This window comes from Stegostoma tigrinum, chromosome 5, assembly GCF_030684315.1.
Source record: "Stegostoma tigrinum isolate sSteTig4 chromosome 5, sSteTig4.hap1, whole genome shotgun sequence".
NCBI lineage: Eukaryota > Metazoa > Chordata > Chondrichthyes > Orectolobiformes > Stegostomatidae > Stegostoma > Stegostoma tigrinum.
Genome location: NC_081358.1, coordinates 72201267 through 72220941, shown reverse-complemented (window position 1 = coordinate 72220941; position 19675 = coordinate 72201267). Strand labels below are relative to the sequence as shown.

Genomic DNA, 19675 nt, shown 5'->3' with positions numbered 1-19675 from the left:
TCCACTCACCTAATCCATCTATAACCCTCTGTAGGCTCTTTGAATCATCTTCACAACTTGCCTTCCCCCTTTTTTTGTCATTAATAAAGGTGGTGAGTACATTCACTTTTCTCATCCACGTCATTGATATATATTGTGAACAACCTGTGACACTTTCACTAGTTATAGGTTGCCATCTGAAAATGCTTCGTTTACCCCTCTTCTAGTCAATCCTCCATCCATACTAATACATTACCCTCAGCACCGCAGGGTGTCGTTTTATTAAGCAGTCTTATGGTGGTTCTTTATCGAATACCTTTTGGAAATTGAATTATATTACATCTACTGGTTCTCCTTTATTTATCCTGCTTGTTACCTCCTCAAAAACCTGCAATAAACTTGACAGGCACAATTTCTCCTTAATGACGATATGCTGACTCTGATTAATGATATATATTTATAAATGCACTACTACATCCTTTCTATAGACTCTAATATTTTTCCAATGACAGATGTGAAAACTGGCCTTTCATTGCCTATTTTTTGTCTCCCTCGTTTTTACGTAAGTGGGTATATTAGCAGTTTTCCAATCCTCTCCAACTTTCCAAGGATTCTTAGAGGATTACTATCGGGGCATCCACTATCCTTTTAGCTGTCAGCCTTTAGCCCCATTTGTTTCTTTGGTACTTTATCTCAAGTGATAATTGTTGAGTCTATCTGCTCCCCACCTGGGCCCTTTAATTATTTAGCACTTTTGGACTTCTATTCATGTCCTCTACGACGAATATTGTTGCAAAATATTTATTCAACTCCCTTCCCAGTTCCTGGTTTCCAATTATTATTTCACCAGCCTCATTCTCAAAAGGCCTACATTCACTCTGGCCTCTCTTTTCCTTTCTCTATATTTAAAGGTGTTCTTTTATGTTATTTGGTCATTTGTTCTCATAGTTTGTTTTCTCCCTCTTTATTATTTTTGAAAATCTTTTAAAATGTTCTCAATCCCCAGTTTACAACTAATCTTTGCTCCATTTGATGATTTTTCATTCAACTGGATACTACCCTTAACCTCTTTGTTTAACCATGGTCTGTTCATAGATTTTCTAGAGCCCTTGCTCATTGGGATATATCTTTGTTGTGAGTCATGAACTACCTTCTATTCATCTGCCATTGTTCCTCAACAATCTTTTCTGCTAAGCCCCTTTTTCTAGTCCACTCCAGCCAAATTCATCCCTCAACCCTATTTATTTATCCACAATTGGGTCGAGCACATTTGAATCTGACCCAGGTTTCTCACTCTCAAACTGAATGTCAAATTCTATCATGTTACGGTCACTTGTGCACTTTCATTAAACCTCTTCCGAAACAGAGCATCAGATAAAAACTAGCCTGATTCTTATTTGGATCAACAACATATTGCTCTAGGAAACTGTCCTGAATACTGTCTATGTATTCTTCCTCATCGGTTTTCTCTGTCAATTTCATCTTGAGAATCTAAATGATGATGAAAATCAACCATTGTTCACGCAATGCCTTTTTTATATATCCTAATTTTATCTTTACTTATGGTCTGTCTGACACAGCAACGTTTTGAGCTGTTTCCACTCCCCAAGCACCTTCATCTGGATTCTACATAATCCAATCCAACTTCATGTCCTGTTTCATTTTTATTCCATCTCATACAAACAAAGCTACCACAGCACCCTTCCCTTCCTGCCTTTCAAAAACTCACATACCCCTGAATATTCAGTTTCCAACTTTTTTCTCCTTGTAACCACGTCTCCATAATGGCTTTGAGACCACACTCATAACCTCTACTTGCACTATTTAATCATTTGTTTTGATCTGAATTCTACACGCTTTTAAGTAAAAAGCCAGTAAATTTGCCTTTTTACAAATTATTTTCCTTTGACCAAATTTGCTTCTGTTTTCTTATGGTTGTACACACTAACCCTCCTGTCCCACTCCGGGTTTCATTATCAAAATAGCTGCCATGCATTGTTGCCATACTCTTTGGCCTTGAAAGCCTGTATAACACCTCCCACGCACCCATTGTAATTAGTTTGAAGACCTTGCTGCATCCCTAGATATTCGATTCAATGTGGGTCTCATCCCAAGTCAAGCCACCCTGAAACTTCACTTCTCCAGTATTACCATTAACTCTGATCATAACATTTAGTGTTCCACGGTCCACTGTAGAAGTAAAATCTGCATTGCATCCAACCTCATCGTTTTCCAACTCTGCAATGCTCACTTCTATCTCTTTCCCAAAATCCACAAACCTGACTGCCCTGGTCAACCCATTGTCTCCGCCTGCTCCTGCCCCACTGGTCTTGTCTCAACTTATCTCAACTCCATTTTCTCCCCCTTGGTCCAGCAACTCCCCACCTACGTCCATGACATCACCCACACCCTCCACCTCCTCCAAAACTTCCGATTCCCTGGTCCCCAACACCCCATTTTTACCACGGGCATCCAGACCCAATACACCTGTATTCCCCATGCAGATGACCTAAAGGCCCTCCGCTTCTTCCTGTCCCACAGGCCCACCCAGTTCCCCTCCAATAACACCTTCATCCGCCTAGCTGAACTCATCCTCACCCTTAACAACTTCTCTTTCAATTCCTCCCACTTCCTACAGACAAAGGGGGTGGCCATGGGTATCCGCATGGGCCCAAGCTATGCCTGCTTCTTTGTAAGTTATGTGAAACAATCCCTCTTCCAAAGCTACACTGGCCCTAAACCCCACCTCTTCCTCTGTTACATTGATGACTGCATCGACGCCGCCTCTTGCTCCCATGGGGAGCTCGAACAGTTCATCCACTTCACCAACACCTTCCATCTCAACCTTAAGTTCACCTGGGCCATCTCTGATGCCTCTCTCTCCTTCCTGGACCTCTCCGTTTCTTTCTCTGGGAACCACCTGGAAACCAATATCCATTTCAAGCCCACCGACTCCCACAGCTACCTAGAATACACCTCCTCCCACCCACCTTCCTGCAAAAATGCCATCTCCTATTCCCAATTCCTTCGCCTCTGCCACACCCACTCCCAGGATGAGGCACTCCACTCCCAAACATCTCAGTTGTCCTTATTTTTCAAGGACGCAACATCCCCCCCTCAGTGGTCGAGAATGCCTTCGACCATGTCTCCCCACATTTCCCGCAATTCATTGCTCACACCCTGCTCCCTGCAATAACAACCAAAACAGAATCCTCCTCGTTCTCACGTACCACCCCACCAACCTCCAGATCCAATGCATCATCCTCCAACACTTCCGCCATCTGCAATCGGACCCCACCACCAAAGACATTCTTCCCTCCCCACCCTTATCTGCTTTCCAGAGGGACCACTCTCTCTCTGACTTCCTTGTCCACTCCACACTCCCCTCCAGCCTCATCACACCTGGCACTTTTCCCTGGAACCACAGGAAGTGCCACATCTGCCCCTACAACTCACCCCTCACCCCCATTCCAGGCCCCAAGAAGACTTTCCACATCAAGCAGATGTTCACCTGCACATCTGCTAATGTGATATACTCTATCCACCATTCCAGATGCGGCCTCCTCTACATCCGGGAATCCAAGCAGAGGCTTGGGGACCGCTTTGCGGAACACCTACGCTTGGTTCGCACTAAGCAACTGCACCTCCCAGTCGCAAACCATCTCAACTCTCCCTCCCATTCCTTAGACGACATGTCCATCCTGGGCCTCCTGCAGTGCCACAACAATGTCACCCGAAGGTTGCAGGAACAGCACCTCATATCTTACTTGGGAACCCTGCAGCCCAATGGTCTCAATGTGGACTTCACAAGCTTCAAAATCTCCCCTCCCTCTACTGCATCCCAAAACCAGCCCAGCTTGTCCCCGCCTCCCTAATCTGTCCTTCCTCTCACCTCTCCCCTCCTGCCACCTCAAGCCCCTCCCCCATCTCCTACCTACTAGCCTCATCCCTCATCATAGAGTCATACAGCACAGAAATAGACCCTTCAGTCCAACCAGTCCATTGCTAAACATAATCCCAAATTAAACTAGTCCTACCTGCCTGATCCTGTCCCATATCCCTCCAAACCTTTCCTATTCATGTATATTGTACCCACATCCACCACTTCTACAGGAAGTCCATTCCACACGTGAAGCACTCTCAGTGTAAAAAAATTGCCCATCATGTCTTTTTAAATCTCTCTCCTCTCACCTTAAAAATGTGCTCCCTAGTCTTGAAATTTCCCTTCCTATGGAAAAGACAACTACCATTAACTCTATCTATACCCCTCATTATTCTGCTCACTTCCACCAGGTCGCCTCTCAACCTCCTACCCTCCAGTGAAAGAAGTCCCAGCCTACCGACCCTTTCTTTATAACTCAAACCTCGAAGAGTTGAATTTGAACTAGAACAGGAAGAACATTATCTGTTATTCTCTGAGTACTGTTATGGAAATTTTACAGTACAACTGAAATTGGTAAGCAATTTATCTAATAATGCAGTGTTTCCCAAGGATTTCATTGAATTATCATCCTAAATCGTGTGATTGAATGCATAATCTTCTAAACCAGAAGCAGCCAACTTAACTAAACTAATATTAACATGTTTATGTTCATCACACCTAAATGAGATGATGCATGTCCAGTGTCAAAGATTAACATTCATTAACTACAATTCATACTTAGTATTTTTCAAAAGAAATTCTTTAAAATTCAAATAGCTGATTGCCCGCACACTCCTAACAATGAATCGAATGAGGCAAAATGATCCTACCACAAGGAGGAGGTCTAAGGCAGCAACCTTACATTTTGCAGCCCTTTCCTTGGTGTACATCACAAGACACACATCCTAAAGAAAAGACAATAAACATTCATAATTCTCTTTCTCACGCAATCACATATTTTCGTAGCATTCCAGTATACAAGCACAGAATAGTGTCTCAAGGCTTTCCTGTTTTTTTCTTCAATTCACTGTATTTATAACGCAGCTAAAGAGATTGCATAACAATCAGAAAATCCTTACAAAACACAGCATAGGCAGGCAGTGATGGTGGGACAGCTTCCTGCTCAGACATTTGATGGAAAAGACATTGGAGACTCTACAACCATGAGCTCTAGATTACAAGCAGAATGCAAAAATGCAGGTGGTCACAGCAACTCGGGACTCCCAAGTAAACAATAATACACCACCATTAAAAATCTAATGACATTACTCAGGATATTTCCAAGACATGAAGAAAACATTTCAAGAAAAGAAACTGAAGCATGCACGTTCTATTTTAGCAGAGATGACAGGAACAGATCCATTTTATTAACAGAAAATGTTTCTGACAAAATTGAATTATCTAGGCTTAGTAATTTTACAGACACAAACTGTAGCAGCCTCATGGCTGCCAAAATTCAGATAGATTGCTAACTTGGCCAAACAGCAAGGGATGATGGGTACATTGGCCAACTCTGAAATCGCAAAATCGGCACACCAGGCACAATGCAAACACAGCTATCGGGTGCTAATGACATTAGCGTAAGTTAAAGTCAACAGTTATTCTGGACAGACATAACCCAACAATTTATCACCAAACAAAGGACAGCTCAGACTGAAAGGCACTGAGTCCTGCTATGCAAACCACTACCAGTAACACGCTATCTAAATGACTGATTCTAGTTTCAAAGGATTAAGCGTACCTCTCTGAAGGCCAGTCCTACAGAAAGTTCCAGAAAACCATCTAAAAGGTATAAAAACAGGATTCACCTGCAGACCTTTATCCTGGAAGCTCTCAGAACCTCTTGGGATCGTCTGAGGCTTCTTGCCCTTTTAGTTAAGATCAAGTGTAGTTTTGTTCTTACCTGGCAGGGGAGACATTTTGATTAAGTTGCGAATCATCACAGCTATTGAGGTCATCGCTGGATCGAGACTGTGATTGGACATTGGAGAATCATTGATTGAGCTGACCTGCTATTAGTTGATTTTTATGCTGGCTTGAACCTAAGGACAGTTCCCCGAAAAGCCAACCTAGAGCTATGGCCTTAGCAACCACTCATGCCCCAGGCCAGGGAGACCAGAACACAGTCAGGGTGATTGTCAAGAAAGCAGAGGAAGGATCGTCTATCAACTGGATGTTCTTCGTGAACAGAATCCTCTTGGATTTCTATGGGTTCCAAGCTGCAGATGTCTCCTGCCTGCAGGGAGGCTTTGACCTGCAGGCCTCCCCTGCCTGGAAGAGTCACCACTCTCAGGCTCTCATCCTTCCTAATGGACTCAGCAAAAGGCTCTGCACGACATACAAACAAGGCAGGAGAATATCAGTCCTGCCTGACATCAGATCTGATTGGGAAGCTTTCTGATCTCCACCCATTGATTGAGACTGCTCTAACGATATTGGTGTAGAGCAGTCGGATCCAATTGCAGACCCCCTCCTCAAAGCCTATTTTGGAAAGAACATCTCTCATGTACGTGTGCGGTAACCTGTCGAAGACCTTCTCCTGATCCAAGCTGATGAGGCAGGTGTCCACACCCCTGTCCTGTACGTAGGTAGCATGAGAGTCTCAGTGATCTTCCTGCCTGGCAGAGCACAGATTTAGTCAGGGTGAATTACTGATCCCACAGCAGACCTGACCTAGTTGGCAATTACCTTAAAAAGGAGTTTATATTCTGCTTTTAGCAAAGATATTGGCTGCTGCAATTGGATCTGACTGTTCTACACCAACATTGTTAGCACAGTTTCAATCAATGCGTGGAAATCAGAAAGCTTCCCGATTAGATCTGGAGTCAGACAGGGCTGCCCACTCTCTCCTGCCTTATTGATGTGTTGTATAGAGCCTTTTGCAGAGTCCATCAGGCAGGAGCTGAGCCTGAGAGAAGTGACTATTTCAGGAAGTGGAGGCCTGCAAGTCCAAGCCTTCCTCTACATGGATGACATTGTCATTTTCTTCTTGGATCTGCTGTCAGTGCGCAGACACACAAACATCTGTGACCAGTTCAACCTGGCCTCAGGGAAAGTGCGAGGCCATGTTCTTTGCGAACTGAGAACTGATCATTCATCCCCTTCACCGTCAGGACAGGTTACCTGGAGGTGCTGGGAATATGGTTCAGGGGGTCGGGACATGCGCAAAAGCTCTGGAGGAATGCACCACCAAGGTGAAGCTGAAGCTGGCACTTTGGGAGCATTGCTCCCTCTCCAATGTGGGTAAAACCTGGTTATCAGGTATGAGGCACTCTCTCTGTTGATGTACGTAGCACAGGTTTAGCCCATTCCCCCAAAACTGTGCTGTTTCAGTCACCTGAGACATCATCTGTTTCTTCAGGAAGCCTAACATAGATTGGGTCTGCATGCAAAAATCTCTAGATAATGGGGCTGCATCAAGCTGTGCATAGACCCTCTGTACACAAACACCAAGTGTCACTACATATCTGTCCCTGGTATTGCGAAGGATGTGGCTGGCCTCGCTGCTGCAGAACGCTCCAAATAGTTGAACTGTTCCAGATCACCTGCCCTTCACAGAAAAATTACAAAAAAAAACACCTTTGACCACAAGTCCATCAGGAAGTGGTCAGCATGTAGCGTCCTCGAGACCCTGCAGGACAAGGTGAAGGTAGACCCCATTGCGTGGATCCCTGAGCAGACTGTCAATGTCATTTAACAGAATGTCTCATCACGAGAACTTTCCAAGAAGCACTAAGATATCGCTTAGCTTGTGGTGAGAAGGGCACTACTTTCCCAGATCTTTTATGTACACCCGGTCAGCCTGCACCACTGCATGCAGCAGTGGCTGTGGAGGGGGTGAGACTGTCACTCATCACCTTCTGGAATGCGCCTATGTAAAGGAAGTCTGGAGAGAGGTGCAACAGTTTGTGTCTAGGTTCATCCCAAGAAGCTCCATGACATGGGACTCTGTGCTGTACCATATGTTCCCTGGGTTGCACACCAAGACAAATTTCAACTGTGTCTGCAGGACCATCAACAAGGTGAAACATGCCTTTTGGTCTGCCTGAACTTTGGTGGTGTCCCAGAACAAGGAGTTGACCCCAGCTGAGAGTTACAGACTGGCGCATTCCAAGGTCCAGTACTTTGTGCTGAGACACGCAATGAAGCTTGGGGCAGCAGGGAAAGACCACTGCTGAAGGTAAATGGGGGTCTGCTCGATTGTCGGACCCTCCTAGTGTGCCAAAAGTATGTAAATATTAGTGATTCATGTGTAAGAGAGGTCTTTGGTTTTGTGAATAGTCAAACTCCATTGTTTTGTGTTTACTTGATTTGCAACTGTGCAGAACTAAACTGCTTTTGTGTCAACATACACATACAAAGATTTTTTATGAATAAAGTATATTTTTGAAATTTAAAAAAACACCTTCGGATGAGACCAGCTGACCATCCAGAAAGAGAAAGGAAGAATACAGCTTCGCAGACACAAAGACAGAGTCACAGAGACAGCGACTGTGTGAATTTACAAGAGACTCAGCAAGTATAGTAACCTTAAGGGGCTAAACAGGATTATGGATAATATGTTTTGTATTAACGATTATTGAAACTTTCTTCCTAATATAAAGTGGGACTGTTTTGCTTTGGTAGCAGCTTGTAATCATATTGATTTGACTGCTTCAGTATTGACACTCCTGGGCAAATTCATTCATAACATTATGGGCAGAGTTGGCTGTAACTTGTTTAAAGAGACACCAGTCAACAAACTACATTTCCAGAGATATGACTGTGAAACACTTCACAATCAAATAAATTGATCCTTCCTATTTCAAAATTGTGGTATTCCTGTAGATACCTTGGTTTTGTTGGTGAACTTCATATTCACAAGGGACAGTAGATCACATCTTTACTTCTAAATTCATCAGGTGACTCTTTATGCACTATTTATTAATGAGCAGATTATATTTACACTCTAGACTGCTTAGTTACACTATGGAGTATTTCACAGTAACTTCCCACACTGTAAAAATTAAAGTTATTTAAAAAGACTCCAAAACCAAAGCTGATTATTTTCATTCTCTAAGCATGCTGCCAAACTACACATATTATGTTATACTCAACTGAGTGCATATTCACAGGTTCGTTCAGAAATTGCAAGACAGAAGTCCCCTACCTTGATGTCAAGAGCATATGGTCCGACTGTCTCTTTAATCTTTTCAACAAACGCAGTAATTAACTTCAAAACTTCTTCTCTACAATCCCGAAACTGGAAGTCAAATGAGAGTTTCTTAATATATTACATAATATATTTTTAAAACTAAAAACTGTTAAGAACAGATTTAGCAGTTGGTTTTGTAAATAGTCAAACTCCAATGTTTTGTGTTTATTTGATTTGCAACTGTGCAGAACCAAACTGCTTTTGTGTCAATGTATATGTACAAAGATTTTTTATGAATAAAGTATATTTTTGAAATTTAAAAAAAACACCTTCAGAGGAGACCAGCATGACAAGAGGCAGAGACCCGCTGGCCATCCAGACAGAGAAAGGAAGAATACAGCTTCGCAGACGCAAAGACAGAGTCACGGAGAAATAGAATCCACATTTAGGAAACTGAAGGTTCTGAACTCAAATCTCACTCCAGGGACTTGAGCATAAACCCTAGGCTTACACTTCAGTGAAGCAGGAGCAAACTACTGCACATGCTGGAATCTGTGCTGAAAACAAAAAATGCTGGAGATCACAGCATGTCACGCAGCATCCATGGAGAGAGAGCAAGCTAATGTTTTGAGTCTAGATGACTCTTTATCAGTCTCTGATGATCTCCATCATTTTTTGTTTTCACCTCAGTGAAGTATTGGGGGAGTACTGCATAATCAGCTTTCAAACACCAAGTTGAATCAAGGACGAACACAAAAAATGCTGGAGAAACCTATCAGTGTAGTACCATTGATGGAGACAGAAACAGTTAACATTTTGAGTTCAGTGTGATTTTTCTTCAGAACTTCTGAAGAAGGCTCATACTGAACTCAAAACATTAACTCAGTTTTTGTGTCTTCACAGATGCTGCCAGACCTGCTGGTCTTCTCCTACATTCTCAGTATTTGTTTCAGATTTCCAGAATCTGCAGTATTATACCTTTATTAGTTAAATGAGGCCTTGCCTGCTCTGTCAGGTGGATATGAAAGATTCTGTGGCTTTATCCTGAAGAAGGGGGGACAATGATCTAATGCCATTATTGCTTGACTGTTAATCCAGAGACCCAGGTAATGTTCTGAGGACCCAGGTTCAAATCCGTATACAGCATATGCTGAATGTGAATTCAATAAATTTCTGGAATTAGGAGTTTAACAAAGACCATGAATGCATTGTCAATGGTCAAAAATACCAATCTGTCCACTAATGTCCTTTAGGGAAGGAAACCGTCATCCTTATCTCGTCTGGTCTGGCCTAGCCTACATGTGACTCCAGACCCTCAATAATGTGGTTGACTCTTAACTACCCTCTGGGAAATTAGTGAAGGACAATAAATGCTAGCCTAGTCAGTGACGCCCTCATCCTAGAGATGAATATTAGAAAAAAGCTGGTCCTTCTGGTGTTCTGATTAATATTAATCTCTAAAAGAGATTACCTGGTTAGTACCACACGGCTGTTTGTAGGAGGTTGCCACATTTCCTTAATTACAGCTAATAACACAGGCTATCAGGCTCTTTGGCAAATTCAGCACATATGAAAGGCGTTACATGAATACATAGCTTTCCGTGATGGAAAACTTACCTCTTCATTGCTTAATGATTTTCGAAGGAAGATCAATAGTCCTTTATCCTTTGAGAACACCAATGAACTGTGTAGGGCTGCGTATAAACAAAGGAAATGTGAGAATACACTAACAAAAGAAACACAAATTATTCATCACAGAAAAGTACGTGCATTCATTTGAAAAATGACAACAGTTGTTAGTACTAGCTGAGTACTTATCCTAACTTTGAAACATTCAATCAATTTACTCAGTATTGTAATAGCAAATTAGGGCTTAGGGAAAATTTGAATTCATCAGTGCAACTACAGACAGCTTAGTCAACAAGTCATAGTTACAAACTGTTGTATCAACATTAAATTTTGTGATAATATTGGTGATTCATTTTCCAATAGTCACCATCAGTTGCTTCAGGTAACTTGCTGTAGGACTCTTAGTTATTTACTAATGTTTCTTTGATCTAATATTATGATACTGGCTGATGGTATTACAGGTCAAGACAGATTCCAGAATGAAACCTGGCTTGTTCAGTCATAATTATGTGTTTTTTTGTTTAATTAGTTACCCTGGTAGTAATTCACAAACATATTCACACAAGGATTTTTTAAAAAATAACAATTTGTTACAGAAGAAATAAATAGACAATCCAAATATCTGCATATAGAAAAAAGTTAGAATGATTTTAAATTATGCAGCCAAACAATGTTACAACCTGTTACCCAAACACTATAGAAGCATTATAGAAACTCGAGTCCAGTGAAATTACAGAACTCTCCAAACTCCTCACATTTTCTTCACCATGGACTGTGGGGACAACTCAATAAGTCCTTTTCAAATCTGTCGACATGAACTTTTCCCCAAAAATGACAGCCTAAACAACTTTAATTTCCTGCAGATTTCTAACTAAACTCTCCTGTGTTAAAGTTTTATCAATTAAATCTTTCAGCTAAGGTGACTTATTCCCTGAATTGGCCTGATCTACTTCCCGAGAGAGAAACTAAACTTACTTCTAAACTTAACAATGATGCCCTCCAAATGGAATTAAAAACTTTCTCGCTCCTAGATTTCTCTGAACTGAAAACAAAACAAAACACGTTTACCCTACCTGCAAGAGACAAAAGGTATAAATGTCCTTTCATCAACACTACAAGAGGTCTGCAGTCACTTGCTTCCTGACAAAATACTAAAGTTCCAGAAGCACGCTGATCTAGCCCTTTTTAAAAAAATCTTCACAGTAGTAACCAACACCCAAAAGCCCCACTACCACCCTATCTATAAACATCTCTTCAAACTTCTCACATTGTCAATTGTCTTTTCACTTGAACAAAAAAATTGATAGATACATTTATTTAAAAAAAGGGGGCTGTTCATACATTTCAAAGAGTGAATGAAATGAGTTTCCCAAATTCAGTACAGTAGCAAAGACCAAATGCTGCAAACTCACATCAAGCTAAATCAATTGTCTCTGTCATTTAATGAAAAACATGGGTTAGAACCCCAGGTCCCCAGATTCACTTTTCAACTGCAGACAGTGACAGAAATATGGCATTATTTTCCCAGCAGAAATGGGGAATATTAGTGTTTCATATTATTCCACTCTCAAATTTTTCAGTGGCCTGTTGCAGAGCAAGATGGGTATGAAACAGGAGAAAACAGCAGTAGGTCCTCTACTGATGTTTTACAAGGCGATATACTGATTCTGGCCATAATAAAGATGATTAGAAAGATGACAAAAGGAAGAGTTTAGAAAAACAGCAGGGAAGTAGCAAGAGAGAAAAACATTGATGGAGTGGGATCCTCAGGGTAAGACTGACCTAACTATCGACTTTGCCACCACCAAAGGAACGAGACACGTGAAGAAGGACAGTGTCACCTCAAAAGACAATTTCCGAAGGAACCAAAGAAATCTTTCCTGCTGTTGCTATACGATATTGGATAAAAGGCTGGCTAATAGCACCACAGGATAAGTAGAAGTAGGCCATTCAGATCACTGAGTCTGTTCTGCTATTCAATGAGATTACAGCAGATGTGTTAACCCTCAAATTCACTCTCCTGCCTTTTCCCCATAAACCATCCCAGCCTTGAATATACTTCATAACCCAACCACGACAGCCCCTTGCTGCAAAGAATTCCACAGATTCACTACCATCAAGTGAAGAAACTGGACGGCACAGTAGATGTTGTTCACTTGGACTTTAGTAAAGCCTTGGATAAGGTTCCACATGATACACTAAATAATAAAGTTAGATCACATGGAATTTAAGGTGAGCTTGCCAACTGTATACAAAATTGGCTTGACAATAGGAGGCCAAGGGTGGTGATGGAGAATTGTTTTTCAGACTGGAGCCTCATGACCAACGATGTGGATCCAGTTGTGTTTGTCATTTATGTAAATGATTTGGATGAGGATTTAGGAAGCATGGTTAGTAAGTTTGTGGATGACATCAAAATTGATGGTGTAGTGGACAGTGAAAATGATCTAGGATTACAAACAAACCTTGATCAATTGGGTTTATAGGCTGAGGAGTTAATTTGAATAAATGTGAGGTATTGTATTTCTGTAAAAAAAAAGCCAGGGCTTGTAGAATTAATGGTACACCCCTAGGTACAGAGACCTAGTTCTCTGAACCATAGTTCTTTGAAAGTTGTGTCACAAGAAGGCATTTGATACTCTTGTGTTCATTGCTCAAACCATTGAGTATAGGATTTGGGATGTCATGCTGAGATTGTACAGGACATTGGTGAGGTCTCTTCTGGAATACTATGTGCACTTCTGTTGCTCTACTGTTGGAAGGATATTATTAAGTTGGAGAGGGTTCAGAAAATATTTAACAGGGTGTTGCCAGAAATTGAACATTTGAGTTATAAAAAATAGGCTGGGACTTTTTTTTCCACTGGAGCACAGGAGGTTGAGGGGTGTCCTTATAGAGGTTTATAAAGGGCATAGATAAAGTTTTTAGCGAGGGTCTTTTCCATAGAGTGGGGGAGTTTAAGACTAAGGGGTGTATTTTTAAGGTGAGAGGAGAAAGTTTTAAAAAGGGCACAAAGGGCAATTTTTTTTTTAACTAGACAGTAGTTCGTGTGTGTAATGAACTGCCATATCAAGTGGTGAGAGCTGGTAGTTACAACATTTAAAAGACATTTGGATGAATACACAAATAGGAAGGATTTAGGGGGATATGGACTAAACACAGGCAAGTGGGATTAATTTAGTTTGGGAACATGGATCACATACACTAGTCAGACTGAAGGGTCTGATTCCATGCTGTACAACTTTCTCTCTGAATTAAAGGGGCATCCCCTTATTCTGAGATTTTGGCCTCTGATTTTAGACTCTCTGACAAGAGGAAACAACCTCTTAGCATCAACCCTGTCAAACACTAACCCCCTTCCAAACTTTCATCCAAACCTGATGTCTATAAACAATCAAAGCAATGATGAAAAGGAGAAAAGCGATGAAAAGGAGAAAAGCAATGAAAATTTGGGCTGCAGAGCATACACACAGGAACAAAACCAAATGAGATGCAAAGTTAGGAAAGGTAAAGGATTGTTAACTACAGTCACAAACTACAGCAGTCATTGGTGTCACAGACCCAAATAATCACAAGTTTTGAGCACTGTGAAAGCGTGACCGAAGTAATTCAAACAAGAAACTAAGATTGAGAGCTGAGAAATCACATGAACATATGAAGTAGCAGATGCCACTCTTCAGTCCTCAGGCCTATTCAATATGATTGTGGCTGATCTACTTGCGTTTTGAATTCCACATTCCCATCTACTCCTTTGATTCCCTGTGTAACAAGAATCTATTGCTGCCTTTACTCAATTACTCCACGTCTACCACCTTCTGAGCCTCTGTTTCAAGTTACAACCTCACCCACAATCTTTGCATCTCTGTCCTATAAGAGGGAGCTCTAATTTTAAAATAGTGCCTCCAGTTCTGGATTCATCCACAAAAGTACATATCTTTTTCACACCCACCTTGACAAAACCATTCAGGATTTTAAGATAGTCACTTTTTACTCTTCTAAATTGCAGTGGAAACAAGCCTAAGCTGTCCAATCTAACATTCACTGCTTCCAGCTATCAACATTGTAAACAACAAACAATACTCTATCAATATTGTAAACTTCCTCTAAACAATTTCCAATGCATTTTCATCCTTCCTTAAACAAGGTGGCCAAAACTGCACTCAGGATCCTGGGAAGTCATCTCCCCGAAGACCTGTATAAAGTGTTACATCTTTACATTTACGCTGAATTCCCCTCATAACAAAGGATAACATCCATATAACCTTCTTATGTGCAGTACTAGCATCATAGCTTTTTGCAATTCTTGTACTTGACACACATGGATCTCCCTGCGCCTCAGATTTCTGCAGTCATTCTACATGCAAATAATACTTTAGTTTTTTCTTTGTTCCTGCTAAAATGTGAACTTCACATTCTTCCTTATTATATGTCATCTGCCATAATTTTGCAAGCCACTCAACTACATACATCCTTCAGCATACTCCTCACATTTTCTTTACAACATATTTCCAAGTATCTGTCTAAATCAAATAATTTATGATGGAGTAATCAAGAGCAGACTCTTGAAGAGACAAGTGGTAAGACTTTAACAATGAAGGGAGCTGCATCCATATCAAGGGAATTATTTACAACAGTACTAATGATTACATGGAGGCAGGTAACTCAGTTGCGACAACTGAGAGATTACCAGATCAAGAATTGTATCTTGGAGATAGACTTGGATGTGGAAATGTACTTTGTGATATAGAACAGGACTTTTGGCCTGATATATGAATGCAAATAGGCTAGCAGAGGGAAGTGCATTGTAATATCCCATCACCACTTGGTGAGCCTGTTTGCTAGACTCAGAGCCATTTGCCTGGAAGTCGTTGTAGGTAGTATGGAAGGAAATGAAGACAGAAATATTCAGTCAGGCTCAGAACTCTGGCAGCAACTGAAGCACACCTGCTACCTGGAGATGACTGTCCAGCAGCAGACCAGGGGGGCATCATTCCTGCCAGACTTTGACTCTTACAGCCTACCTGGCCACAGCTGCAGCAGCAGGCTACCTTATATATTCCACCCTTAAGATTCAGCAGCTGCAACCTTTCTTTTACTTTTTGTTCCCCAAGTTGATTCAGCTATGCACATGGAGACTCTCCTTATATCCCCCAAGTGCAACAGTGGGCTACAGCAGCTTGCGTATTAATGGGCCTACAGTAAACCCTCCTAAATGTACTTTGGTCACTACTTGGCCATTAAAGCAAATCCATGTCAAGTTGATGCTTCCAACACAGTGCATGCGGAGTGCTGCTGTTGACCTCAATTGTTGGGTTCTGTCCCACAAAACAAAATCTTCGCCCAAAATTCTGGGCTGGAAATAATAAGGATCGAAGGATTGAGGAAGTTAGTGCAAAAGGAAAGCTCAGTGGCTGAGCCAACTATAAGGATAATTTCTATCTTGAAACAAAATCTGTAAACTCTTGCTATGATGTGTTGAACATCAGATCAAGGGAGTTAAATAGGATGGTTTGTAGGAGGTAGTTTTGTTGTTCTGTCTGGGATTTCCTTCACTATAATTGACAAATGATGATGCATACAAAAAGGGAGATGTGGTGTCTTGAAAAGTCAAAACACTGTCGACGTTTAGCTATGCCTCAATACAATCAAACCTGTCTTTTTAGATCATGATAATGAAAATGGAAACTGCACTGGGGAACAGTGTGTGCATGAAGTCAGCAGAACGAGAAGCAGCAAGTATACTTGGTAGATACAGCAGGGCAGCAACAGTAATTCCAACACAAAGTACCCGGGGAAATACAGGTAGCTTGGAAGAAAAGGGGTTGGACAAAATGTTGGCCAGGAAGCTCAGTGTAGGGAGTATTGTCAATAATTGAAAAGTAGAGGACAAGGAGGCTTTTTTGTGGATTATCCAGTGAACTAACAAATAACAAGAGTTGGACACAATAAGCTGTTCTGTATTTACAATTCTTTATTTCAAAATCAAAATGATAATTTCAACTCCAACATTTTTCTTTCCAGATTTCTCATTCTACAACCTCACCACAACCTGAAATTTGTGCTCAGTTCCACCGTTCAGCCTTTAAAGCTGCACTTCACCTACTTTCAGACCCTCTCAAAATATCATGCTGAGCATAATACTAAATGGAATAAAGAGAATAGTTTGGGGAAGAGGGATGTTTGATTTTCCATCTCCACTTTGAGGTGCTGGCTTCTACTTAGCACCCGCTACATCAGCAAATTAAGACCAGCCAACATGAAAACTTTACACATGGGAGCTGACTACACAAGCCAACTATATAGATTTATACGTAATGTTCCTCCTCAAAGCATGCATGAAATTATTTCACAGTGGGGGCTTACAGAAATACAAGAAATAACATGCTATCACTTAATCTTTGAACAAGAAGAATAATGCTTACTATTTCGGTGTGACAACGTCACTCAAGTTCTGACTGGGTTAACACATGATAAAAACAAATTCAACTTGACGTAAACATCTTTTTCTGCTTTACCATCATCCTAAACAACACTGCTTAGGATGAGATGAAAAACTACCTACACAATTTTGACAACTATAGTCAACTCAGTTCAAAGCTATATAATTCATGCATTTAGCACTAAATTCTCAGTTTATTACTATTTTGATAATTCATTAGGTAATTTAAGTATTGCCAAAAATAACTCAACAAAAACCTTAATGTACTTTTGATATAACAAAAAGTGTGTAGCTGGATGAACACAGCAGGCCAAGCAGCATCTTAGGAGCACAAAAGCTTTTGGCCTGCTGTGTTCATCCAGCTGCACACTTTGTTACCTCGGATTGTCTAGCATGTGCAGTTCCCATTATCTCTGACGCACTTTTGATACGATTGAATTAACAAAATAATATCTGAGCAAAGTTAAATTCTGGAGAATTGTAATGCAAATTAGTAAAACAAGGGTCAATATCCATAAATTTACTTTGAAGCTGACTCAGGTAACAGCAGATAATACCACAACAACTCATACCTTTCACAGAATATGACAAAGACTTGAAAACCAGCCGATGCCACAAAACCTGTTTTGACCCCTTTTCTTGTTCCATTTCTACAAGTGAGGCATGAGTAAATTTCAAAAACTAACATTTTCTGCTTTTCTTTGCATTAAGCAAAGTAATGTTAGGGCAATTTAAAAAATTAAAATAAATCAGAATGCTCCCAGGCCCAATTTCAATATCTGAATCTAGTCCATTTGTACTTCAATCACTGGAACAACCATTGTCTTTACGTGTAGTGCCAACTATGGCCAATGTTCTGGGGAGTGGCAATCTCATACTGCTGCCTCATATCACCAGGGACCCCGGTTCAATTCCACATTCAGGTAACTGTGTAGAATTTGCACGTTCTCTCCATATCTTCATAGGTATGCTCCGGTTTCGTCCCATGGTCTAAAGATGCACAAGCTAGGTGGATTAGCCATGGGAAATAGAGTCACAGGGATATGGCAGGGGTGGGGGTGGCATTCTTCAGAGAGTCAGCGTGGACTTAATTCTTAATTTCACTTTTCTTCCTTTCTCCCAAAGGCACTGCTTGTTGCTTGGACAACTATTCCCATCCAATTGGCCATTCCTCCAAGAATTAGCACAGAGGAAAGCTATCCATCCACTTATATCTGCAAAAGTGCTATCCAATTGGTCCCACTCCCCAGCTCTTTCCCTGTAGCTCAGCAACTTGTTGGGCGAAGGGCCCATTTCCACATTGAAAGGATGCTATATCAATGCATTTCTGACGGCAGTTTCGGATCAGAACTCCTTCAGAGATGTGGAGCCGTTCTGCCACTCTGGCCGTGCAGAACAGTCAGGGGAAGCTATGCATGTCTATGTTTTCAGAGCAGCCAGCTGCCACATTCTGACAAGTTAAACATCAAGCATCACAGGCAGCTGGCTGTGACAGTAAACGACGAAGAATTTAGAGTAAGACAGGGTATTAGGTCCCGTGTGGGACGGGGACAGTTGCAAGATGTCTAGAAGGACATGCACTTGGAAGATAGTTAAGAACAGTACGGAGTCGGTTGAATAGCTTCTGAGGTGTTAACTAGCTTTTAATAGTCAAACTTTCCTCAGCAACCATTAATTACACCGGAACTATCCGACTGAAAAAGTGATTGGCTCTTCCAAGTAGATAGGAATTGGTCAGCGGAATCTGCAATTTCCCTGGAAATTGGTTCAGGGTCTCTTGCTGGGAATTTCGCAGGATCTCCACAAACAACTCTCAGCTAAACCTCAGAAACGACTATAATCTGTCTATGGAAAAATCCAGGCTTACTTCGCAATATATGCAGTCTACGTCTCCCAGCCATATCTGTTTACAAAATTACTCCTCTTCCCGCTCCCCCCCCAAACAATAGAGAATCGAAGCATCTATTTTGCTAATGTACAACAGCTAATTCTGTAGTTCGCCAGTGCGCTGTCAGCTCGGTTTATTGCCGAAGAGTATAAACAGTATTCCGGTGACTAGGAAACAAATTGGAGGTGGCGCTGGAGAACAGACAAACAACCAGCTGTTTTAACTCCTCCTTGTCCTGGTCAGTCACCCTCCAGGATATGCGCATCCTCCCAAGAGGCCGGAGGGGTTTAAAAGAACTTGTGCAAACCTTATGCACCTCAACCAGCGGCCTAACTGCCTCTACCCACCCAGCCGGCTTTCATGACTGTTGTGTAGAAGGTCATGGCTCAGGTTGGCGATTACACTGTGTGACTCCATTGCTGCACTCCTGAAATCTCGGGTTGACAGCAGCTGCTCGAGTTGGTGCAGCCGCCTCTCCGCCTCGAGCTGTACCGCAGCTCCAGGTCTCCGCATTCCAGCAGCCATTTTTCTGGCGCGAGCCCTGCCAGCACAGCGCTCTAAGCCCGCCCACTCCACCACCCCGCTGAGGTGGGGAGGAAGCACTGAACTTTGAACAACAATTCTCAAAATAATTCCCTTCAATTCACAGGCAGTAAACATACGGCGCTTTGGATAAATCAAATC

General features: G+C 41.6%; 1 protein-coding gene across 1 annotated transcript in view; it reads right to left on the bottom strand.

The window, feature by feature from the left end:
- Positions 1-19560, bottom strand: part of prkdc (protein kinase, DNA-activated, catalytic subunit) — a 210313-nt gene extending 190753 nt beyond the window's left edge. Inside the window, exons 1-4 of the mRNA XM_048528582.2 lie at positions 19339-19560; positions 10653-10729; positions 9051-9143; positions 4732-4806 (exon numbers count right to left, since the gene is read on the bottom strand). Coding sequence (XP_048384539.2) covers positions 4732-4806; positions 9051-9143; positions 10653-10729; positions 19339-19516 — 423 coding nt within the window. The 5' untranslated portion in view covers positions 19517-19560. The remainder of the gene's footprint in view (positions 1-4731; positions 4807-9050; positions 9144-10652; positions 10730-19338) is intronic.
- Between the last annotated feature and the right edge of the window lie 115 nt (positions 19561-19675).